This window comes from Octopus bimaculoides, chromosome 1, assembly GCF_046866305.1.
Source record: "Octopus bimaculoides isolate indiv1 chromosome 1, ASM4686630v1, whole genome shotgun sequence".
NCBI classification, from domain to species: Eukaryota; Metazoa; Mollusca; class Cephalopoda; order Octopoda; family Octopodidae; genus Octopus; species Octopus bimaculoides.
The window spans coordinates 100,353,212-100,380,100 of record NC_142928.1 but is presented as its reverse complement, the minus strand read 5'-3'; the positions used below and the strand labels follow the sequence as shown (position 1 = coordinate 100,380,100).

The window sequence follows — 26,889 nt, the reverse complement described above, 5'->3', positions numbered from 1 at the left end:
GTGAGTTATTACAGAATAATGAATCATAGCAATGTCATTTATTACCAGAATGTTTTTATTGAACCCCACCAAAATATAGCTAGTAACTTGCAAAAGGTTGTTTTAGGTGTTCCCTTTTTTTCTATCTTTTTTCTGCTCATGCACCTCTTTTCTCTCTCCCTCTCTCCACACACACACACATATATATATTATGTCTATCTATCTATCGCTTTCTTTCTTTATATTACACAGGCTGTAGCAAAGCATTTAAATGCTGCAGACATCAAAGACATCATCCTATGTGTAAGATTACAGTATTGTCATAAACTTATTAGAGCAATTGCTTTTATGTTGTTTCTTGACTGGGTAGAAATAGCCACCTAAATTCTTTCAAATCACACCCTGTTATCTTTAAAAAAATGTAGGGAAAAACATTGTATAATGCAGTCCTAAATACACTATGCCTGAAAAAGATGGGTTAGATGGGATGGTCACGACTGGAACATTAGATTAGTTTACTAATCAGGGCACAACAATCTTACTTGAACAGATATATAATTTACATGTCAGTCTACTTTTATCAAATGCCTCAACTGATTTTATATTTCTAATATATTATTAATATTTTTCACTTATTATGTGCTTGTTTCTTTACAGACAAATAAAAAAATAATCCGCAAAAAATATTACATGGGACCTATGTTTAAGGTAAGAAATTCATGAATTATTTTAAATACAACATCACTGGAAGTAAAAAATGCACTATTTTTATTACTCAGCCAGTTGGAAGACAGAGTGGGTATTAGAATGAGTAGAGCCATGGAAAAAATATCTTTTAGAGTTTAGCTTTGTCAGTTTATGTTCAAAATTCAGATCCAAACAAGGTCAACTATGATGTTCCCTATACATGAGTTGACAAAATTAAGTTCCAGGTCCATATATTTAACTGTACACCCTCTTCTAAACCTTGTGGACTTGTGTTAGTGTTAGCATAATATTGATTCCATATTTTGGCACAATGCCAGCAAGTCTGGAAGAGGGGGCAAGTTGATTATATTGATCCCAGTCCACAACTGGTACGTATTTTATCAACCTGAAAAGATGAAAGGCAATGAGGCAAAGTCAACCTTGACAGCATTTGAACTCAGAAGGTAAAGATGAACAAATTGTCACTAAGCATTTTGTCTGGAATGTTAACAATTCTGCCAGCTCATCACCTTAGTGTTATCATAATATCATTGTAAGGCGATGAGCTGACAGAATCATTAGCATATCAGGTAAAATGCATAGTAACATTTTTTCCCCTTTTACATTCTGGGTTCAAATTCTGCTGAGGTCAGTTTTGCTTTTTATCTTTAGAGAGTCTATAAAATAAGTACCAGTCGAGCAATGGGGTTGATGTAAGCAATTCCCTAAAATTTGCTGGCCTTGTGCGAAAATTTGAGACCAATATTAATATCATTGTATCTTTAATGTAAGGGATCCACTTTTGCTAAGGGAAGTAAGTAGAGTAAAAGATTGTTGGTGGCCATGATAGTCATGCTGACTGCAGTGAGGTTGATGACGATACTGATATATGCAATATATGTGTATGCGTGGAGAGAGAGAGAGAGAGAGAGAAGGCAAATTGGACTAAAAATTTTAACATAACTCTTCAATACAATGGTTTATCCATCTGTCACAGAGAATGAAAGAGACAGTGAGAGAAAATTTAAAATATGGGTTGAGATTTAGTGTGTTAGTAAAGGAAGGTGGTAACAGTGAAAGCTGGGAGAAGAAAAAAAACAAAAAGGGACTCCAATGAATCGATATACAGATGCATAGTTATGCACAGTTTTCTCTCGAGACTATTTCTGCAGCATAAAGCCTTTTCACATCCAACTGTACTTGAACATGCTAAATGTGACCTTACACACCCACACACATTAGTTATATCATAGCAGAATATTATATATAGATTATGTCTTCAATTTCATTCCAGAGTGAAGATTGTTGAAAGTGTTTGCTACATACATTATTTTTTTAACAAATTTTAAGCAAGTTCAATAATATAGTCATGATGGAGTAGTGAAGAGAAGTAAACCAGTATTTTCTCAGTTTTCTAAATAGCACATTCACTTTTTGTTGTAACGATAAAATAAAAAATAACATCTCTCAGGGTAGAAGAGTTGACAATGCTATAATAAAGAATATTGTTTTGTTTTCAAAGATGCTCTCTCCTAAGACCACATCTACTCTACTACCTATGTAGACTTATACACTATCACTTGAAATAAATTCTTCAGGAAAAGAAAAAGCAGAACCAAGCAAAATGCTTTATATTTAATGTTATTAACTGTTCAATAAATTAGTTAGGTCTGTTTACGCTTTGATTTCAAATCCCATTGAGGACAATTATGACTTTGATGTCTCCAGGTCTGATAAATGTATTACTGGGGAGGAATGGGGTGTCAGTTAAACTGACTATACACCCTCTTCAGTAAATGTATTGCTTTGTTATCATATAAGAAATCATCATAATTTTTATTATCATTATTATTGATAGTAGTGAGAGGGTGGCGGATTTGCTGACTCAATAGAGTGTTGTGGCATTTGTTCTGATTTTTTATATTTCTGATTCAAACTTTGCCAAGATCAACTTTGTTCTTCATCCTTGTATAATGTTTGATGAAATAAAGCATTAATCAAGTACTGGGGTTGATATAATTGGCTAATTACCCCCACCACCACCTGCCCAGATTTGTACCTCATGCCTGTGTTAGAAATTAATTATATGTAGCAGTAGTAGTAGTAGTAGTAGTAGTAGTAGTAGTAGTAGTAGTAGTAGTAGTAGTGAGTATGATGAAGGGCACAACTGGTAGAACCAAATGACATCCTTTAAAGTATGTAGCTATGTCCATTTATGTTCTTCTGAGTTGAAATACCCCAAGGATTGACTATGGCTATTCATCCATCCAGGGAACAGATGCAATAAAGTACTAGTGAAGGACTGCAGTCAGTACAATTGACTATAAAATTATCTGGCTTTTTGCCAATATAAGAAATCATTATTATTTCATGGCGGTGGCGGTGGCTGCTGCTGTTGTTGTTGTTGTTGACGATGATGATGATGATTCCTAAGATTTATTTAATCCTACAGATTGTAAGGTAAAAACAAAAAATACCTTGCTAGGTTTCGATGAAGATATTTGCAAATTAGAAATATTAATAAATTCAACTATCCAATAATGTGTGTGTATACAGTTACATTTGTGTGTGTGTATATACATAGAGTGAATGTGGGGGAGATTAAATTTGTTTTAAATCTGAAATGGCTTAAGCATAATCAAACCTTAACTTTATTAGAGGTTTACATTTAGGAACTTTGATATTTTAATGTAGTAAAAAAAAACTCTACACTAACATCTTGGAGAATAAATGTCAGAGGTTGATGTTGTAATAGATATTGGTAAAAGACTGTCGAAGAAATATGAGAAGTGAAGAAAAGAAAATAGCCACTTTTGTTTTATTTCATATCATTTTATTGAGTAGATTGGAAATATCTTGCACAACATATGTGAAATGCCAGAGAAGCCTCGGTGAAAGATCACTTAAAGATCATATCAATTGAGAAAGAAAAGAAATATATATGGTGTATTTGATACAGTATATAAAAATAAGTTCAAAAATTGAATCGAATAGGAATACAAGAAGTGTGTGTGTGTGTGTGTGTATGTGTGTGAAGATTTACTGGACTTCCTGATCTGGAAACCCATGTGCCAGGCTGTCTTCTTTATTCCCTTACTATTTTAGGAATATATCTTTTTTTTTTTTTTCTCCTTGCTGAGTCTGAATCTGGAAGAAGAGGTTAGAGCCCGTGGCCCTTGAAGGCCCTCCATCATGTTGAGCATAATGTCATTAATGTTCTGCTTCAACTGTTATGTCTAAACACTTGCAGGAAAGATGTTAGCAGGGAGGGGATTCTAGTGGGCAATGTTCTGAAGAAGAAGGATTCAGCATAGTGGTTCATTCTAGAAAAGGGAGAATTGGATGTAGGAAGAGTGAAAGAGGCAGAGACATAATTGGATCAGAGGCACCTGGGTGATAGAGTAGTAAAAGAAAAAGAAACAGAGAGGACAGCTTGTCTGTGGGCCAGAGGCTGGAATGTGCCCTTTGTAATGGGATGCAAATCATCCAAGTGGCCTTTCTCTGGATGCAGTACAGGATACAAGTGTGAGTCGTAGAGTAGTAACAGCACCATCCCAAGGTCTGGGTACAGTATTCCATTGTGGGCCTTACTCGAGCTTGCTAGGGATTAAAATACCTTCTGACACTAAAGAGAAGGACTAGTCTTTGGAATGCAGTCCTAACTATACTTGAGGATGTATTTCATGTTGAGAGATCCTCAGTGATAAGAAAGCCTAGCATTTAGACTGACTGTCAGGGTTCTAGTTCAGTACAACTCATGTTTAAAGGGTGTGTGGTGTGGAGATATCTTATTAATATGATTTTTTTCACTCTTCCTTGAATGTGATGTAGAAAATTAGATTATCACCTATGCAACATGACCGCATCACTTTCGTGTAACAGGTAACTGAATATGAAGTAGCTGAATTAAAAAACATCAGGTAAACATCACTAGCACTGCATTGAATCCATGATCAAGACACTTATCTTTTAAAAGTTATTTTGTTGTAAGGAGGAATAACAAACCAATATTGTTAGTGATGGTTTCTCCCTCCCACCAGATATTGTTTGTTTTGTTTTTTTTATTTTATATAGATATAATCTTTGAAATAACTCATATATATTCAATATGATAATATGTCATGTGTATTTATATATATACATTTTCTCTCTGACTCATGAATGTAATAAAATGCTAGAGTGGGAATGAAAAGAGAGAGAATAAAACAGGTGGAGAATGATAGTTAGATGAAGCAAGAAGGATGATTGTATGAAGAAAGAGTGAGTGGTTAATAAAACAAGCAAGAGAGGGGAAGAATAGAAAGTTAGGAAAGTGAAAATGAGAACTAAATTTAAACAGGAAGACAAAAATGAAGTCTATGACTGTGTAGCAAAAATTTTGACATCATTGTTATCTTATTCTCTATCTTTTTGAAGTGAATATTATAAATGAAATAGTGGTGTAATCAGTTGAAAATCTTTATGTTCCCATGAATTAGTTTATGTGGTCAGTTGACTCTTTTTAAAGAGTGAGTCTTTAAAAGACATTTTAAAAACATTCTAATAATGAAGAGTACTGAGAAAAAATTACACTGTGTAACACAATTTTTATTCTTGGGTAGCAACTGTTATGTCCTCATTTGCTTACCCATAGAAAGCATGAAAATGGCTAATATTTCCTTCAAACTTTCCTTTTGCTACATTTATTCAAACCCCATTGAATCCTTCTCAGCACATGACCATGATGCCCCCCCCCCCATTACTTTTGCTTATGATTAGAGATGCACATATTGTCAGCCACTAAGGGACATGCTCAAGTGGTTAAGGTCAAGCAAATCTCTAATATTGAGCAGAATATTTGCTAAAACGATATTTCTGCTTCAGCAATTCAACTCTGAATCTGTCTGAAATATAATGGAAAATAAGTCAGTTTCAAAACATTGATGTTCAAGTCACAAAAGCAATGTTTGAAGGGAATAGTAGTCATTTCCTTTAATTTCTAAATAGAAGCACATAGGAAATAATACTTACTGACCAAAGACAAAAAAAGAATTAAAATTTTATTACACAGTGTTATCAATTCCAAGGTCATAATTTTTCATGGCACAGATTCACTTGCATGTGTATGAATTGGCCTTAGTTCCTTCCTCTTCCCAGGGAGTATCATGCAATGTAAGATTTAAGATTTCCATCCAGCACAATCTTCAAACCTTGTCATGAGCTGGCTCCAGAGCAAGCTCATGCATGCTAGTTCCTCTTGCACTGTTGTCAACTAGTTGTTGAGAGATCTGTCTCACCTCTTATGTCCCTCTGTAAGATACTCACTGGTCTCTTTGTGGGCATGTGTAACATGGCTGGGCATTCTCTGCTGTCTCATGACAATGACATTTCTTAGGTTACTCAGCTGACCCTTTCCATGATTTCACTCATGTAGTCAATACCAAGAAATTCTTAGCTAGGTTTTAAGGCAACATCTGTCAAAAACATCTGAAGTTCTATAGATTCTACTAGTCTTCCTCCATGTTTCACAGGCATAAGCCACTCTCAGCATGACAATAGATGTATACAGGTAGAGTTTCATATAAATCTATCATGCTACATTTGTGCCTAGCAACTTTACCATTTTGTGTTACTGTTAGTCATGCATCGTGACTGTGTATGAGCAGTCCTATTTCTACAGTCTTCATAACTTTATTACATTGTATAATATTTTAAGTGATGAAAAGCAATTTCTAACTTAAAAAAGGGAAATGATACTGTCATTCAAGGAAGAATTGCTACAGAATCCTAAATTTGAGGATTGGTTTCAACAAGATAAAATTGATAATGAAGTTAGCTATTGTAAATATTGTAACATTATTCTGAGAAATGCAAATAAATTCATGCTAATGAAACACAAAACTTCTGTCAAACATAAAAAGTGCTTTGATGTGGCTAAATCTAGTGTTGACATTTCTCAATTTATAGTAGAGAAAGTCAGTGGAGAATGAATAAACAGCCAAAAGTAAACTGCTGATTGCTGGTTATTTTGTTGAATAGAACATTCCTTCTGTAAATGTTTATCATCTTCTGATAGCATATAATTCTGAACAGTAAGATCACTGAAAAATTGTCAATGAAAACAATAAAACTTTCATATGTCATTCGGGATGGAACAGTCTTTCAAAAAAAAAATAGTGTTACTGGATATCTGTACAACAAAAGTTTTCTATAATAATTGATGAAAGTATAGATATTTCATTACCCAAATTTTATGATATTCTTTGATCTGAATAATCATAATGTCATAGATATAATGTTAAAAATGAAACAGCTTTTAATATTTACATTGTTGTTTGTGTGGAAAAATATTCCTCCAGAAAATATTGGATTTGCAAGTAATAATTGTTCTTCTGTAATAGGGACCAAAAATGGGTTCTGGAAATTATTGAAAGATGATGTGCCTTTTGTTTTAATTGTAATATGTATCTGTTATTATCTTATTCTTCATACAACATATTGCAATCATATTTAATCATTTATCATTTTGTAAATGATTTAACATCTTGCTTTTTTTCACAGTAGCAGAAAACAATGAGAGTTCACACTTAGCCAAGAATTTGTGACAACTTTTCACAAAATACCTAAACATGTACAAAGGATGGCTTTTATCTCTGTAGTAACTGTTTACTACAGACATAAAACAGTTACTACAGAGATATTAGAACAATTTCATGCTTTACTTCTTTATTTCCAAACTGAGTCAAATGTTGACAAAGTTCATAATGCCAAGAGAACTTATGAGGCATTAAGCAATCACAGAATCAAGCAAATGTTACTTTTCTTTCAGTATATGCTATAGAAAGTGAATTCACTAGATGTTGAATTCCAATCTGAGCATTCTGGGTGACATTGTTTGTATTTAAGGATAGCATCAGAATACAAAGAGCTTTTGAGTTTCTTTATTGACGATGAATTACAGTAAGACGTTAACTTATCAAAAATTGACCCAAGTGATGAAAGTAATTACGAAAACATTAATGATGTTTACTTTGAAGAAAAGCAACAGCACATTTAATTAATGAACTTTTTATTTATGAAATCAGTATTAGAAAGTTTAAAACTGATTCTCTGAAATTGCTAGTGGAACTTTATATTCAAAGAAAATGGTTTCTTTTCAGTGAAGGTAGAATTACTATTAAATTAAAGATATTATATCCAAAGGTAGTTTCTGATCCCAGTATATCTTCTGTGCTTATTTGTTTAGCTGTATATTTGTTGTCCAATAATACCAGAAAGCTGTCTGAATTATCTTGTTGATCAACGGAGAAGTTATTGTTTAACAGTAGACAATTTACTTATCTCAACAGAAAATAAAAGACGAAAGTTGGGCCTTATAATTCAAAATATAATTTATTATCCAATTTTATGACCAATTTAACTATCTTGTCACATTTGTCAGTATGTGCTGAAAGAATGCTCTTTCAAATGAATAGTGTTAAAACAAGAAACACTAACTTTTTAAAAGTAGGAACTATAAAAAATAGATTATTTGCAAAGTTATCTATTACTAGAAATGCTATAGAATGCACTAAGTTGGGTCCTGGAAAAAAATCAATCAAGGCCTTGAAAGGTTTTGTAAGCAAAACCTACTAGGAAAGAACAGAAAAAATAATGATTCATGTAGTCTTCCAAAAGGATATGGTGAGAGTCAGGAATGATTATTATTTTCTATATATAAAACAAAATAAAATATTGCTATATTTCTATTTAAACACAATATTTTTATAATCTAGTGGGTTTTTTCATTTGAGTTTGGTAATTTTTCTCAGCTTGACCTCGTGGGTTCCTGAAAATCTGGTCGGTAACTCTGCAACATTGTGGTACAATACACCATTATAGGTAACAACAGAAACACTGTAAAAGTGATGCATATTTCATTAGCTTACTGTGCTAAGTTCAGCTGGTTGTATGACTGAAAATGTTGTTTGATCCTAGAAGTGTCATATATAATTCCATGTGTAATATAGCAGTACTTTTTATGTGAAATCTTTAAATATGAGATTGAAAGAAATTTTAATTATTTTCATTAGAAAATAACTGTAAAACAATCAGATATTTGTAAATATCTGATAATGACAAATAAACAATGAAATGGAATTAAATCAATTATTTTTTTCTGTGGGGTAAATAACAGTACCAAATAGAATTAATTACACTGATCAAGAGATTTACCACTTAGCAAGTCAATCTCATTACTAAATAACTTCACTCACTTATTTTTGCTTCTATATTGAATCACAGTTCCTATTTATACATGCTACAACACACTACACACAAACTCACTGTACATTTTATCCTACCAATACACAGTACTAAAACTACTATCTCACCAATATACTGTACTACACTGTCCTATTTTGCCAAAACACTATATTCCAATCTACAAACAAATTGTATGCAACAACATACTATCCCATCAGCACACTGCCACAACATGCTACTTTACCAATTTGTTATGTACTACAATGTATTATTCCATCAACATACTGTCAGTATCGGATTTAGATGAAGAGAGGCCCAGGGTCATTCCACTTGTGAGGCCTCTTTCAATTCCCTACCCTCATGACTAGATGGTCAAAGATCACCTAGATTTTGAGGCCCAAGACTTCAGACTGCTAAGCCTATACATAAATCTGGCATACTATATAACAACACACTATATTCTACAACTTACTACCTCACCAACATATCATATACTACAATCACTACTCCAGCACATCATGTATTATACACTATATATACTACTAGCTGAGTATACCATCATTACTAAGCAATTTTCACAACAGAGTGCCTTTATTATTTTTTCTGTTTCATGTCAGACCATGTCTTCTCCAACGGGTAGACCCTTTGATCAGGACAGATTTCTGCATTGTTTGGGGCAGTTTATAATGTGTCAATAAACTAAGTTTTTGTTTTTCCATTTGGTGCATAGATGTTGTAGTGTGAATATATATGTTTAGAAATGCTGCATGTATCTTATTAGAAGAATTCTTACAGAGAAGAAGAATAAATTTAGGAACTATATATTTATTACATAAAATATATTTTATTCACTGGTTGTCGATGAAACATAATGAAAATGTAGAAACTAATTGAATGAAATAATCTATGCAAGAAAGTTCAAAAATGTAGAAATAACAGCTGAATAGTGGTTTTTAGTAATATGGCATAGAGAAATAGATAGACATAGCAATGACGTGAATGGCTTTGAGTCTAATCGATAAAGAAGCAAAGAGCAGGGCAAGCAAACTGTTTTTATTAATGGAATGCTAGACATTCTAGAAACTTCCAAGAGAAATGTGAAACTTATTGAATAATTAAGAATTACTTCTCATGAAATATAATCTTCCGAGAAACTTACTTAAGGGAGATTACTCTATAACACTTCTTGCAAGATTATATCATTCAACTATTTTAGCTAGACGACAAACTACTACAATGTAAAGATTTTTCTTAGCTCACTGCTGATGCTTTGAAGTCTTTCAGCTCTCTTGCCCTAATGAAATTCGTTACACAAACACACACACACATTCACACACTGTGAGTGATATACATGTACAGAGAGTAAGAGAGAGTGTAGAAAATATACACAAAGAGGGGAATGTTACAGTGAGAAAAGCATAAATAAATGAGATAGACAAATACAGAAAGATATCTTTTTTTTTGGTTGCTGTCACAGATTTCGAAATTTTAAAATCAAGTGAAAATTTTCAAATTTGGTTTATCAAAGTACTTTTTCACACTGAATCTGATTTTGTGATTTATTTATTCCAGAAAACTGTAAAGTTCAATAGTGCTTTTCATTTTTGTTTTTAAACTTTGTTAATCCAGGATATCCTCATGACTATTTCAAGTTATCACATTATATGTTCAATCCCACCTTAGGTAAGTGCCTTCTACTATAGTTTGAAGTCAGTCAACAACTTCTGAGTGAAATTTTCTGGACAGAAACTATGGAAACTCATTGGAAAATCCATTCTTAGTTTTTGGTAGGTGACTTTTAGGCAGTGCTGAACAATTGTCCAGTTTAACACCACAAGCTGGTTCAATAATGCCTTTAACTAAATCCAGTCTATGCAAGCATTTAGGCCTGGTCTTTGGTCTGGGGATCGCTGCTTCCCAGCTTTTGACTAAGCCATCAAACATGAAACAAAATTAAAGACACAATGACTCTGTAAACTTTGCACTTGAAATAGAGTGACACAGAAGCATTGCTCTAAGGATGCTAGCAATGTATTCCAAATGAATACCTTCACTTTGTTTATCTCAATAAATACATATACACATAAACATCTCTAAAGTAAAGAGACATATGCACAGGCACAGCTGTGTGGTAAGAAGCTTGTTTCCCAATCACATAGTTCCAGGTTCAGTCTCACTGTGTAGTACCTTAGGCAAGTATCTTCTACTATAACCTTGGACTAATCAAAGTGAGTGGATTTTGTAGATGGAAACTGAAAGAAGCTTGTCATATATATGTTTGTGTTTGTCACCCACCACCACTTGACAACCAAATGCTGGTGTGTTTACGTCCCCATAATTTAGTGGTTCAGCAAAAGAGACAGATAGAATAAGTACTAGGCTTTAAAAAAATAAGTCCTGGTGTCAATTTGTCCAACTAAAACCCTTCAAGGCAGTGCCCCAGCATGGCCACAATCAAATGATTGAAACAAGTAAAATATGAAAGATTATCAATTTTGAAAGATTTATTTCAAGAAACAAAATAATGCCATTTGATGCATTTAAACACCTAATCTCATATTTAGTAGACTTGCCTTGTGCAGTTTTTTTATGATTTAACACATTTTGACATGATACTGATGTATAGTGTCTGCACAGATAAAACGGTAAAATGAGGGGGTGTCTACTTCTGAGATGTATGCGTGTGTGGAAGGGTGGGGTGCACACGCATGCGAATGAATATGATTGTGTATTTGTGTATATTTAGATGCAGAATATCCAAATGAGTAAGATTTTGAGCCACATGTTTGCAGGGTTTAAGTTCAAATTGCTGCAATTATTTTGGAAATACAATGTGAAGCCCATTGCTGTACTGGGAAGATCATCTTACCTCACTTAGCTACTAAGAATTGACACAAAATCATCTGCAAACATTACTGGTAATAGATTTAGCTTCAGTTTACTTTGTGCCTTGAACCACAACTGAGTATGAACCATGAAAAATACCTTTAGGTTTTCACAGTTCATGTTCCATTTTAGATATATATATATGTTTTGATAATAAAAATCCAACTGGTATCTAGTGTCATTCCCACTTGTCTTCTCCTAAAGCCATTTGCCACATCTTCATGAATTTGAATCTATTATTGTATGAAGCATGTCAAACCTTGAACACTTCCAGTGGTGTGTTATATCTACTTCACTACTTGCATATTATAGGTACATCAACATACACATTGTTTTTCTATAAAGTCTTTGAAAACAGTGTAATGAAAGGACTTCTATGTATTTACTTCATTATCTGACTTTTGCAGTGGTTAAGGACATTACTGTCTTCAGTTTACAATAAATCACCTACTGATGATCTGACCATCACTAAGCAGTGCAAATACAAATACAATTAAGTTGAGGTTAATTGTCAGAAAAATCAGTAATATTAATAACTACTCATTCCAAAATATTCATCCAAATGAACTCTTTGCCATTTTTAGAATCAAGACTATGTCTGCAATTTTAAGTTTTAGGACAATATGGCTTCAATAAAAGCAAAATGATTACAACTAGAAATGTCGATCAAATGCTTTATTTGATCAGCTAACTTCATTTCATAGATTTGCTCCTAAATCAGCTAACTTAGACTATCTGGCATCAGTAATAATAATACTGTCTTAATTTATATCAAGTGGACTGGATTTGTTAAATAGTCTTTTCTACATGTTTCAAAGAACACATTCATTACCTTACAACTTGCTCAAAATAATCTCAAACATCTCTTACACATTTCCATATGTTTTCCCCATCCGATCAGCATTAATTTTGTGCTTCAGTGAATCTCCTAAATTAACTCAACTTCTAACCTCCATTAATCAGTTATTACCATTAGCTTAGTTATGTGGATGACATCTCAGAATAATTTCATTTTTCAGTAATTCTGTTATTCTGCACCAATAGATATGTACATTTTTTTTTTATTTATGTTTACTTAGCAATTTAATCACTAAATACTTCAGTAAGTTATGGTGAGTCTGTTCTTTGTATGAAAAGTCACAAAATTGAAATATGTCTGGAAGTATCTGTTATATTTGCCACAGATAAAACAGTATTAGTGATCAATTAATATTTTATGTTCACAGCAGACCTGATCTGAATTAGGCTTTCATTTTCTAAGCATTAAATATGCTTTCACTCTCTTAACTGTTAGCTTAGGCAGAGTCTAGCTGTCTGATAGCTAAATCTGACCTATGCATTTGAGTATGCATGAGTGTGTGCGTGCACACGTGTGTGTGTGTGTGTGTGTAAGTAGTAATGTAATGTGTCTAGTACAATAGTTCATAAACCCTCTTGCTTACAGCTCACTGCCACTAGTGATCTCATATTGTAAAGTAGAAAGTGTTGGACTCCCCTGCCAGTGCATGATTCTTCCTCATCAAGACTCCTGTCAGGCTTCCCCTCTGTTACACAGTAATTATGTATTTCGTGGTCCCAGACTTATTTGACTGGGAATCCCAGAACAGCAATGGGCCTCACATTGTATTTCCAAAAGAGTAGATTTCCTGCGGCCTCTTTCACATGTGAAGAAATGTAAGTCATTTTGGGTCACCCTTATCATTAGATATATCTCCTGGACAACAGGAATAATGACTGTTAAAAATGCACAACCCTATTCTCATTACAAAGCTTCTTTACACCTGTATCTTCACCAAACATGTGCATCATAGAACTTGGCTCTCTAACAAGTTGGACTATAATAGGGGTTTGAATGGGCTGGAAACCTCTTGTCTGAACTCTGTACATCAGCAGTTCAAGGTACTGGTTGTAGTAGCTGGGTTTTAGTGGGAGCTGCCTGTAGCAGACTTCTGCATGACTGAACAGCCCTGTCTAGGGACTGTTAGGGAAAGACCAAGGAGAGGTGACATAAAACCATCCACTCAACTGTATTCTTAGGGAGACACCTGTTAAGACACCTAGCAGCCATAAAAACAAAAGTAGCACAATATTTAAGATCATTGTGGAATTCAACAAGCCAACACAAGCATCAAACAGCTCGTAGTGTTTGAGGCACCAAAATGTGTATATTACTTGACTCAGTGAGTTCAGTTTGCTAGTTTCACTGAGTGCAGTGAGATTACCTGCCAAGGAGGTATAACAGTCATCAATCTTTGTTAAGATAGGTTCTCCTAATGAAGTTAATGTGGACTATACCTTTTTTTCTGAAAGGGCTACTCTGATGATGGACACCACCAACATGGCATTGGCTTTACTGTCAAAAACTGTTAGCTGTGTAAAGTGACAGAAACACCAATTAACATGAGTTATTAATGACCTACTAATCAGGGGACTTTAATGGAATGTTTTCAGCAAGTCAGATTGCCCAAATTTGTAAAACCCCTATACAAGTTCCACACTGGAATGATGGCCTGAGTTGTCATTGGAACATTGAAATTTGAGCCAGAAAAGGTTGCATTCTGGTTTCTATATTGTTTGATATTTTCCTCATTTGTGTGACCTTACTCCTATTCATGAGGATGAAAATAAAAGCTGGACTTACATGAAATTTTTAACTCAATAGGAATGTTTCCAACATCTGGAGGCTGCAGATCACCACCAAGCTACAGTGCAGCTGGTTACATAGGAATCCTATAGAAAAGCAGCACTTTAATATGTTCATTATATATCCGCGTCTATGCCTGAATGGTGTCAGCTCAGGCTGCTGGTGTTAGTTTGACAGAAGACTTCTTTGTTTGCCACTGCATCCTACAAAGAGATCAAAAGGACCTTACTCCCTTCAGAAACACTGGATGTCGAAGGGCTTGAGAACATTAAATAACTGACTGTATGAGATTAATGTCTCACATCAATACAGGAGAAAGAAAATATAGACTGCTTTGTAGGGGAGAAAATTACAATGGAGAATGAGACAGTTGTTTAGAAAGACCCTGTTACTGAGCCTTCCAAAGGCTACAAAGATCTTCTTGAGGTAGTTCAGAATCCCTTTGTCAGTGTGCAGTCATTGGAAATTATGCTCCCTAAGTATAAGAATTATAGGGTGAAAAATAGTTGCAGATGTTGTATAGAGAAAGTGGAGAGGTAAGATTGTAAGTACTGAGCTGTTTTCTGGATGTTAACTATTTATATTTATAAGCTATAACACCTGCTAAGATTATGGTTTGTGTGAGTGTGAACTTCCAAAGCACGGCCATTAGCATTATGTAGAAGTCCAGTTAAGCAGTTCAAAGACAAGCTGAAGACCATTTTGGAAAGGAGTGAAAGTAAATCAATCCTTCATTGTCAAAGTTTAAAAGGAGCTGGAAGCTACTGACTGAGATCCATCGTCAGCACGTAAATTAATACACAGGGTCCTAAAACCATCAGAACACATACCTTTGTAACAAATAGTCCCAAGATGTAACTGATAAAGATCCCAGAAAGTCATTAGAGCCATTGCAAAGGACTTTCAGGTTTCAGAATGCACTATCAGAAGAGTTGTGCATGAGGACATCTAGTATAAGTCATATGTAATGCAGAAAGGTCAGTTGGATACAACAAGAGAGAATTGTTCAATTCATGCAAAGTACTTGCTAAACAAATTAAAACACCAAGAGGCTACAATGCTTAGGCTTTTCTCTGATGAGAAAACTTTCAATCAGGACCAAAAAGTAAACCAAAGGATTGACAGATGGTTATGCAGAGACCAACAGTCATGCATACTAAGTTCCCAGTAACTGTGATGGTTCTGGGAATCATCAGCAACAAGGGAGGTTACATACCTCCTCACTTTCTTTTCACAGGGCTTAAGAGTTTATGCTTATGTCAACACAGAGGTGTTGGAGAAAGTTGTGAGGCCCTGGATAAACAGTGTATGGAACAGAAGACCGTACATCTTCCAACAAGACTCTACACTGTTCCATAAGTCTAAGACACCCCAAGCATGGCTGTGTGCCAATCACCATGATCATGTTCTCCCAGAGATATAGCCTCCTAGCTCACCAGACCTCAATCCACTGGACTATTACATATAGGGCATAGTCAAGAGAGAGATCAATCAACATCCCCATAACACCACACATTCTCTCAAGTTCGCTGTAACTAGCACTATGCCCAAAATTGATAAAGATGATTTGATTTGGGCATGTCAATGCTTCAGACCCTGTATTGAAGCAGCCATTGATGCTAACAGTGGATTCATTGAATAGATGTGATAAAAGGATTCTCAATATATTTTGTACCAATTTCTTTTCAAACACAGCTTTTCTTTGATGAGTTATACATCTTTTCTTAAATTCATACAAATGACTCACAAAAAACTAACACACCTTGTGTGTGCATGTGTGTGTGTGTGTGTGTTGAAACATGTTTTCACGGGTACATGTGTGTATATACGTATGAATGAATGTGTGTACATTTAAAAGAAACTTGAGAACAGAAGCTAAGAGTCTATTACATTGTTTATATTAGTGATTCAGGTATCTCAGACATAGTATTTATTCACTCTTTCTTTTAATCTGTGAGAAAACAAAAATAAACAGGAAGGATATTAAAACAGCGTGACAACATGACTTAGACAACCAAAAAATCTTCTATAAGCTTAAGAAGTCTGCTGGTGAATGTGACCTAGGCATTATAATAATCTGCACTAGACAATCAACATTTTTAAAATCATTAAAAATGGCCAAAGCTATCTTAGTGTTATTCAGCCTTTGTCAGCTGCTCAATAGCTAGCTATCTATTTGAAGCTATGATACTTTCACACTTTCAATTTGCATCTCCAGTCTGGAACCCCTCCATCTTACCCAGAATATTGATCTACTGGAGGCTGTATGGAGATGTGCAACAACACAAATGCCCTCCATCAGTCACCATAACTTGAACATTTTGCTTCGCTGGGCATTAACAGACTAAAACTTTAGTGTCTAGCAGATGACTTGGTAGGAGCCTGCAAGATTATCCATCTTTCCAGCAATTTTTTTTAATGCATTATTTTTACCACTTGTAAGATGGTGAGCTTGTAGAATTGTTACCATGCTGGACAAAATTCTTAGCAGCGTTTTGTCCATCTTTACATTCTGAGTTCAAAACTTTGCCTTTCATCTTTTCAAGGTCAATAAAATAAGTGCCAGTTGAGCACTGGAGTCAGTGTAATTGTCTATCCTCTTCCCACAAAATTTCAGACCTTGTGAATTTAGTAGAAAGGATTATTTCTACCACCTGTGGACATGCTAATAAAATTCAAAAAACACAAAAAAACACCTTACTACCTTGACTTTCAGAAATATTTTTTTTCTGTTCAGCATTATCAAACCACGAAGTGAATTTTCTGTGTTGGTTAGGATACTGTATCTTTCAAAAATTCAATCTCTCTTGAAATTCCTTAATTGTACTCCTGATGAACCTATGCACCCTTTCCTCTAGGGTTTTTTTACTGTTCACTTTTCTGTCTTGTGTTTTATCCAGAGCCCTATGCATGTACTTTTGACTTTCGTTTACTTGACTTATTGCTGCTTTCTTTCCCATCTTTTACTCTTTTTCAGTGAGTTCTCGTGCACCTGAGCACTGTTTATAATAAGCTATTGTTCTTATGCCAAAATTTTGAGAATTACCACTGAAATATTGAGGAAGTATATTTTGAAGAATTGCTTGCTTAGACTGAAAGTATTTCAGTGTTGGCATTTGAATTGAATCTCTTAAGCTGTTCTAAGAATTAAGAAAGTTAAACATTCATTTCAAAATGTTCTTAGAATCAAAATTCTCTTACCATTTGCTCCTTCCTCTTGAATCATTCAATAAATTGCAGAAATGAGATGGAAGGGAGTTTTAATGTGAATCATAGAGGAATATTTTATCCTAAATAAGAATTTATTATAACTACACTCCTTTATTATATTCAAAGCTTCCTGTCACTTTCAACTATAAATCTGACATTTCTACTGAAAATATTTTCAGATTTTTCCAGTTCTATTCCACAGTTCTAAAACCAATCTAATTCTACTTCTTAACAGAACTGATCCATTTATAATTCTTTTTTTTTTTTTTATGCAAAACATTTTTCCCTGTTCCTCTAAAACTCTTTGTCTTCCTGTGAATACTTCCTTTAATGTTCAAATGTTTCTTTAGTTTGTTTTTTTTTGTTTGTTATGTATGGATTTTTAAATGTCCATTTTTTAATTTATTTTGTTTCATTCATTTTTGAATATTTACATATTGTTCTCTTAATGCATTAGTGTGTTTGTTTTACTTCTAACTGAAACATATATTTACTATTCACCTATGAAAATCTCATTGAAATGTACTTATTTGTTTGAAATGACAGGAACATAAAACATTAACTATTTTAATTCCAGTAAAGCCTCCCAACCAGTAAGCTTGTATGGTTGTATAATAGCATTAAATGTTTTACTGCCATACCACCAATAAAATCTGTCTGAACTATGTAGTTAAATACCAGAAAGTCATAAATGTAATAATGTTGCACTAATTATATTTTAGCTCAGTCACAAATACATCTTTTCTGTCTTTCATTTCCTTTAATTTTTTTTCTTTCCAGTCTGATTTGGCCTCTTTGTTACCACTTGACTTATTTTATTTGCTGCCCCATGTCAACTTTAACAGCTGGCTGCGCCTGCCAAGAATGATGAAGGTAGAAGTCAATTCTTTATTATTTTTTTTATCTCTCCATCTAATAATTTAAAGATGAGTCTCAACTGAACAAATTGATAGACTATAATCCTACCACTTGAGAAACCCTGCAGGGGAAAACAGTTGTTTCTCTGTGCCCAGGACAAAGACAACACTTGATGGCTCTCAACTTACTCTATTGTCCAGTGTGTACCATGAGAATGTATAGTTTATTGTTATACGCTGCAATATGAATAGGATAATGAGTAAGTAAATGAATGATATTTCATTTAGTTTCAGAATGAAATACAAATCTTCCTGTCTGGTGTCAGACCTGCAATAGGTTGGCATCTCCTTTCCAGAATTAATAATGTTTAGCAACCATTCAAAAATGTAATAAGCTCCAGCACAGTGCTAAAGGACAATGAATAGAATGGAATAAAACAATTATATTTCAAAGAATATTTTAGCTTCAGGTATGGCTGTGTGGTTAAGAAGCTTGCATTGCAACCACATGGTTTTGGGTTCAGTACCACTGTGCAGCACATTGAGTAAATGTTTTTTGCTATTGTCCTAGATCAACCAATGCTTTGTGAGTGGATTTGTTAGATGGAAACTATGTAGAAACCTCTTGTATATTTATTCTTTTACTTGTTTCAGTCATTAGACTGGCCATACTGGAGCACCGCCATCAAGAATTTTAGTCAATCAAATCAACCCCAGTACTTTTTTAGCCTGATACTTAATTTATCAGTCTCTTTTGCTATACTGCTAAGTTACAGGTGACATAAACTCACCAACACCAGTTGTCAAGTGGTGGAGGGGGACAAACACAGACAGAAAGACACACACACACACACACACATACACATACATGCACACACAATGGGCCCTTTCAGTTTCTGTCTACCAAATCCACTCAAAAGGCTTTGATTGGCCTCAGGCTTGAGTAGAAGACACTTGCACAAGATGCCATGCAGTGGGACTGAACCCAGAACCATCTGGTTGGGAAGTAAACTTCTTACTAGACTGCCATACCTGTATATGTGTGTGTGTGTGTGTGTGTGTGTGTGTGTGTGTGTGTGTGTGTGTGAATTGTTGTATTTCGGGATGGTCTTTTTTTTTTTTGGCCAAATAGACACACGCACTATATATTTGTTCTTCACTTGTTTATTACTGTTCTTGTTGTAACTCATGTCCATTGTCCAGGAATTTTTCCTCACACATCTGTGGCCTATTCAGTGACACTTTTTATCCTCATGTGTGCTCTTGCTCCACTTATTTCATTCTGCTCTTCTATGTTGTTGGCATTCAGTCGCTTACGACATCGAGGGTTTCAGTTGATCCGATCAACGGAACAGCTTGCTCATGAAATTAACATGCAAGTGGCTGAGCACTCCACACACACGTGTACTCTTAACGTAGTTCTCGGGGATATTCAGCATGACACAGTGTGACAAGGCTGACCCTTTGAATTACAGGCACAACAGAAACAGGAAGAAAGAGTGAGAGAAAGTTGTGGTGAAGGATTACAACAGGGATCGCCACCATCCCCTGCCGGAGCCTCATGGAGCTTTTGGGTGTTTTCGCTCAATAAACACTCACAATGCCCAGTCTGGGAATCGAAACCGCGATCCTATGACTGCGAATCCGTTGCCCTAACCACTGGGCCATTGCGCCTCCACACTCTTCTATGATGTATATCCTTATGTGCACATGCATTTGCATCCTTGTTTGTGTGTGTATGTGTGTGTATTTGTGTGTGTGTGTGTGTGTGTGTGTGTGTGTGTGTCATTGTTCTTAGTAGCAATATGACCTTACCTTCAGCCCCAGCCTTTCCCTCTGTTGTGGATGCTGCTGTCCTAGGACCCAAAAATTTGGTATAGTTCCTGTATCTCTCTGTGTTTATGTGTTTGTCCATGTACTGCCATTGTGGTAGTTGTTATTGCCATCATTGTCACTGCTGCTGTCATTAGTCATGTTGTCGATACTGTTGAAGCCATCTGTGAAGTTATTGTGTATGTGTTTGTGTGTGTATATGAGTTTGCTTCTTATGTTGTTTGTATCCTTTTTTTTTTTATCTCTATTTCTTATATTTATCACAGGTATGTGACAAATATATTTTTTCTTTTTTTTTATCTATCTCTATAATATGTGTATCACAGGTATGTGCATATATGTCTCTTGTATGTGGATTACCTTGTTTGTACCTGTGTTTTATTTATGATAATTTTTTTCCCTCTCTCTTCTCCTCCCTTCTGTCTTTACTCATGTGGTGTGGTATGGTGGTGGGTGTTATTTTTCCATTCATGCTTTCTACTGAGGCTCGGTCTGTCTACTGCTATGTGTGTAGCCTCTGTGGTCTGTGTAAGTGTTGTGTCAGTTCTAGGACAGCAGCAGTGACACCTTTTCCTTCCATCCTTCTCAGAGCTATAATATAAAGTACAAGTCAAGTACTTGAGTCATCTAAATATTACTGTGACACAGTGAAGCTGTGTAGTCTAGTGGTTAGGGTATTCAACTCACAGTCATAAGGTCATGAGTTTGACTCCCAGTGGCACATTGTGTCCTTGAGCAAGACACTTTATTTCACATTGCTCCAGTTGGTAAAAATGAGTAGTACCTGTATTTCAAGGGCCTGCCTTGTCACATCTTGTGTCATGCTGAATCTCTCTGAGAACTACATTAAGGGTACACATGTCTGTGGAATGCTCAGCTACTTGAATGTTAATTTCATGAGCAGGCTGTTCTGTTGATCAAATGAAGTGGAGTGCCAATTTATCCTATCCTGTGACACATACTAGATTCAAGGTCTATGTAGGTCTAAGAAATTAAAAGGAATATCCAGTTGGTTTCTTTTAGATTTGGTAAAACGCCCTTTATTTATATTTAAACAAAGAAATGGTTGTTCTAATGTTCATGCCTTTCCCTATTATAAAATAGGATTCATATCAAGCCAAAAAGTGAGCCTCAATAGTCATTTAATCAACTTGAAATAACAGCCAAATCTCCCTACCATCTTACCCTATCTTCTTAAGAATCCTGCCCTACCATCTCAGAAAAATAGTAAGGACACACTGTTAATATATTCCTTAGCAAGTTGGGCAAAATGCTTAGCAGCATTTCATCTGTCTTTGTGTTCTGAGTTCAAATTCCACCAAGGTTGACTTTGCCTTTTATACTCTCAGGATCAATAGAATAAGTACCAGTTGAGTACTGGGGTTGATGTAATCAACTTAACCCTTTCCCCGAAATTGCTGGCCTGATGCCAAAATTTGAAACCAATATGTTCCTAGGTATACAGAAAATGAGGTGGTCATGGTTGGAGTACTTTTCAGCATAAGTCTGTTTGGGTGAAGATGACTTAGAACTAACAACATCGTAAATTATAGTAAATAATTGACAAATATATAAAATCACATACACACACATGGATGGATGGATGGATGGAAGGATAGATGGATGGGTGGGTGGATGGATGGATCGATTGATTGATTGATCGAACGAACTGCTCCATTAAAATATATATACAATGTTTTTTTCAAAATATTGCATATTACCGGAACTGCCCACTCATATGTATATTTTCATCTCTAGTGACCTTTTCCTGAAAGCACGCTCCTTAAACATTAAGGAGATGAGACATTTAAGGAGATGAGACATTTTCTGAATCTCAATTACAAATTATGGATTCTTTACTAGATTCAGATTCATTTCACTATCACATAAACAACATCCTCCAAAATCATCCACCTCTAATAACAGTATGCACTGCTCTGAGAGGAGTCAAAAACTTTAAACACCTGGGCTTATAAGTAATCTCATCTGAGTAATACCTAAAAGTGAGTAAGGCACTTACAAGTAATGCTCTGAACTGCATGGTCAGTGTGTGGAATTCTAGCCTCTGCTGAAATATCAAGATCAGCTTCTATGTGGCTGGGAATGCTAGATCTTGAAGCATACCTTGCAAAAATATCTAAATACATGCTTTACTTATCATCAAATAGAATAACCTTAGCAGATAAAATAACCTTAACATCAAATAGAATAACCTTAGCAGCAAGCATCTGTATTGGGGCTTATCAGTGTTGAGTAGGAAAATAGCTGTCAGAAGAATGAAGTTGGCTGGTCACTACCAGAAACACTGGGAGCTCCCAGTCATCAAGCTGGTATTATGGGTATTGAAGGAAAAGGCCTTATCAACATACTTCGATATAAAAAAGAATGATACAGAAGCATAAATTACTGGCAAGTTAGCAAGATGTATGGAAGAAGCAACCCCTGGAGAATTTGACTGAAGGTATCCTAAAAATGATAATTATATAAATTAAAAGGGTTGTCATGGCTACAATAAATAGCTTCATATGAGTATTCTTTAAATAATACAATTGACTGCTTTTGGGTTCTTTTTTTGACCCATGAAAAGATTTGGTTTCAACACTACAAACTCAACAAAACCTTGCTAATTATACAACTCACCAATTAGAGTAATAAACTGTATTTCACCAAAGTACTAACATTGAAAGTTAATGATGATAATGGAGCATTAACTGATGGCACACTATCACTTCGCTATTTTTCCCATAGAATTCTTACACCTTATTTGAAATAATCCCCCTGACTTATTCAATTAAACAGCAAACCATATTAAAAAATATTAATAGTTATCACCAACCCAACATGGCAGTCCAAAAAATAGGACGAATGCTGCCGTTGATTAGCTCCAAGAGGCTATCGCCTCTAGCTAGCTATGTGACACACGAACCTGTGTCCATTATAACCTTCGAACAGTAGACGGTCAGTAGCGACGCCTGCTGGGTTCGGCTGCTCTATAATGATAAAGGGCAAGCACCCTGAAACTAGTCTGTAGATGCCAGACTAGCAAGGGGAAGTGGCTGACCTCCCCTGTTCGAAGGGGTTATAAAAGACACAGGTTCGTGTGTCACATAGCTACCTAGAGACGATGGCCTCTTGGAGCTAATCAATGGCAGCATTCGTCCTATTTTTGGGACTGCCATGTTGGCTTGGCGATAACTATTAATATCCAGTACCGCTGCCGTAGTCTCCTTTAGAGAGACTTAGAAATATTAATATCATATTTAAAAAAAATACCATGTACTTGATTATGAAACACATCATCATCATCATCATTATTTGACATCTGTTTTTCATGATGGCATGAGTTTGACAGGAGCTGGTAAGCCAGAAGACTGTACAGGCTTCACTGTCTATTTTGGCATGATAGTTTTTACAGCTGGATGCTTATCCTAATGTCAACCACCTTACAGAGTGGACTGAGTTCTTTTTACAAGGCACCATTGGCTCTTGCACTTAATAGTTGCCATGCTCATAACTCTATTGTTTTATGATCACAATCTCTGCTTCTTTGCTCTAAATTATGTTCACTTAACCAATTGTAGCTAAATTTATGTCATCCACACAACTATAGTGTAATGTCCATTCCAAGAACCAATATTAAACAATCTGTCTTTTTCAGAGGTGCCTCCCTAAACTCATATTCATTCAATCCATTTCCACCTGCCCACCACATATTAACTTACAATTTAAACTAATCATTAAATACATTTGTAACAGTTAACTATCCCGCAACTCTTTGGCTATCAGAGCTACTATGGTGCCATGCCTTCTGCTCTTCTTCCCTTGGTTAGCAAATAACAAAAAACAAAATCGTAAAATTAGAAAATATATTTTATTTCAGTTTAAATTCAACAGAATAGGATTCATACATATGTATGATAGCACTGTAAAATATTGATTTCAAATTTTGGCACAAAGCCAGCAATTTGGAGGAAGTGACTAGTCAATTACATCAATTCCAGTACTTGACTGGTACTTATTTATCAACCCCATAAGGATGAAAGCTAAAGTTAGCCTCAGTGGTATTTGAATTCAGAATGTAAAGACAGATGAAATGCCACTAAGCATTTTCCCAACATGCTAATGGTTCTGCCTGCTCGACACCTTACCTTATAGCACTGTAAAATATTGAGATAAAGTAGAAATATGGAACACACTAAGTATTTATTAGGGAGTTTAAGTCTGTTTTAGTTTTCAAATTAAATTGATCAGACATCTTGTTAAAGATTAATGTTAGTATACACAGCTCAGTTGCATGTCTGTTAGTTAGTTTTAAAATGATACATGTAGTTGTTGTTTAGTTTGAGAGTAGACATAATTGAACAAATCTATAACACTGTGTAACACGATTTTTATCCTTGGGTAGCAACTGGTATTTCCTATTTGCTTATCCATAGAAAGTATGAAAAATGGTGAATATTTCCTTCAAACTTTACTTTTGTTACATTTATTAAACTCTAAAGAATCCCTCTCAACACATGGCTATGATGCTCCTCAACTACTCCTGCTTTTGATCAGAGATACACTTATTGTCAGCCACTAAGAGACATGTTCATGCTCAGGAATGAGGTCAAGCAACTGACAAGCAAACCTATGGTATTGAGCAGAATATTTGCTATAACGATATTTCTGCTTCAGCAACTCCACTCTGAATCTGTCTGAAATGTAATGGAAAATAGGTCAGTTTCAAAAAATTAATGTCCAAATCACAAAAGCAAAGTTTGAAGGGAATAGTAGTCATTTCCTTTGATTTCTAGAGAGAAGGAAATAGGAAATAGCACTTATTGACCAAAGACAAAAAGAAATAAAAAAATTTGTTACACAGGTATTTTTGTCATGAACATTCCATTATTTTGGTGTTACATAGGATTATGTAAGTTAATGAGCCCTGTTATTACATGTGTTAGGATATGATTTGAGAGAAATCTAACTGTTAATTTGAGAAGATAGAATGTCTCTGTAGACACTCCTTCATTTATTCAAGTTGTCTGTTGAAGTAACCGCTCACTAACCAAAGTGAGAAAAAGCAAACAGTTACTAACCTATCACCATGTTAAAGAACAACGTTAGTCTATACTGATCTAGCATCTTTTCAAAAGCAATCATTATGAATATTAGATTGTTACTTGTTTGATAAAGAACAATGTTGGTAAACATCGGTTAGTTCCTGGTGTGTTGACTTGTCAAAGAAAACTGTTTGTGTAAGGTCTTGTTACTGGTCATATATTGTGCTCTGTCATATTGTCAAGGAGAAATATTGGTGCACAGGGGTCAGTTACTGATGTCATTTTATCAAAGTGCAATATCAGTATTTATTTGTCAGTTATTGGTTTGTAATTTTCTAAACAAATCAGAAAACCAGATGGTGAATGTCTCATAAACATAAAACTGTTTGCCTTACCTAACTTTAGTAAGTGGACAGTTACTTCAACAGAAACAATTTGAACTAATGTGGGAGCATCTATGTAATCATTTGATATTCTACAATTAGCAGCTGAATCTCCCTTAAATCACACCTTCATCATCATTCAACATCCACTTTCCATGCTGGCATAGTTTGACAGGATCTGGCAAGCTGCAAGGCTTCATCAAGATTCAGTATCAGCTTTGGCATGATTTCTACAGCTGGATGCCCTTCCTAATGTTAATAAGTTTACAGAGTGTACTGGGTGCTTTTTCATGCCACCAGCACTAGTGTAGTTTCCAAGTAATTTGCAAGATAGAAGGACAGGAAGAGGAAAAGGAGAAAAGCTTCCAGTGTTAAATGGGGAGTATTTGAGAAGGGAAAGTGGCTTTATGCTGGGTGTTGTAAGATAGAGGGATAAGCACGGGCTTCTTCCTATAGAGGAGATACATGGCTACCCCTATTATATATAGATGTGGGTGGAAATAATTCCAAAATAATTATACCACACTCTGACATCTTATATAAGATGTTAGAGTAAGACCACAGACCAATAATTCACCAATATACACTAACATTGCTTTTTAATAAGTTGACATCAGTAAATGAATAGTAGCTGGATGTCAGACATGAAATTGACCTGTGTATACTAATATTTACCTTTAACAAAGTGATACAAGTATGCACTAACAGCATTTTGTAATAAAATAGCAAACCAGTAACTCACCTCTACATACTAACATTTTTCATTGATGAGTTGACAACCGTCAATTAGTCAATATGCACTACTGTTGCTTTTCCATCAAGATGACAGAACAGTAACTGAGTAGTATGCACTGACATTGCTCTCTGATAACACATTACCAGTAACTGAGCAGTATACACTATTGTATATTCCTAGAGGGGATGAGAAATGAGTAACTGAATATTACACTAACAAGTACATTTCTCCATGAACCTTCAATGCAGACAGTTAATCAACAAGAATAGTGGTTCTCAACCCTTGGAGGTCCATGGAAGATTTTGTTGTTAAAATTTATGCACTATAAATTGGTTATACTTCTACAATACACAAAATTTTTTTTAAATTCTTTTTTTAATCAGTTCTTAATAATATTTAATTATAA

The 26,889-nt window shown here is 34.9% G+C and overlaps 1 protein-coding gene across 4 annotated transcripts in view; it reads left to right on the top strand.

Annotated features, from left to right (window-relative positions):
- The window catches only part of LOC106872261 (cyclic nucleotide-gated channel beta-3), an 846,337-nt gene that overhangs the window by 791,814 nt on the left and 27,634 nt on the right, over positions 1-26,889 (top strand). For all 4 annotated transcript variants that reach the window (XM_089354856.1, XM_089354849.1, XM_052968620.2 and 1 more), the window contains 2 exons: positions 637-687; positions 18,410-18,502. In XM_089354856.1, the coding sequence (XP_089210982.1) occupies positions 637-687; positions 18,410-18,502 (144 nt within the window). The remainder of the gene's footprint in view (positions 1-636; positions 688-18,409; positions 18,503-26,889) is intronic.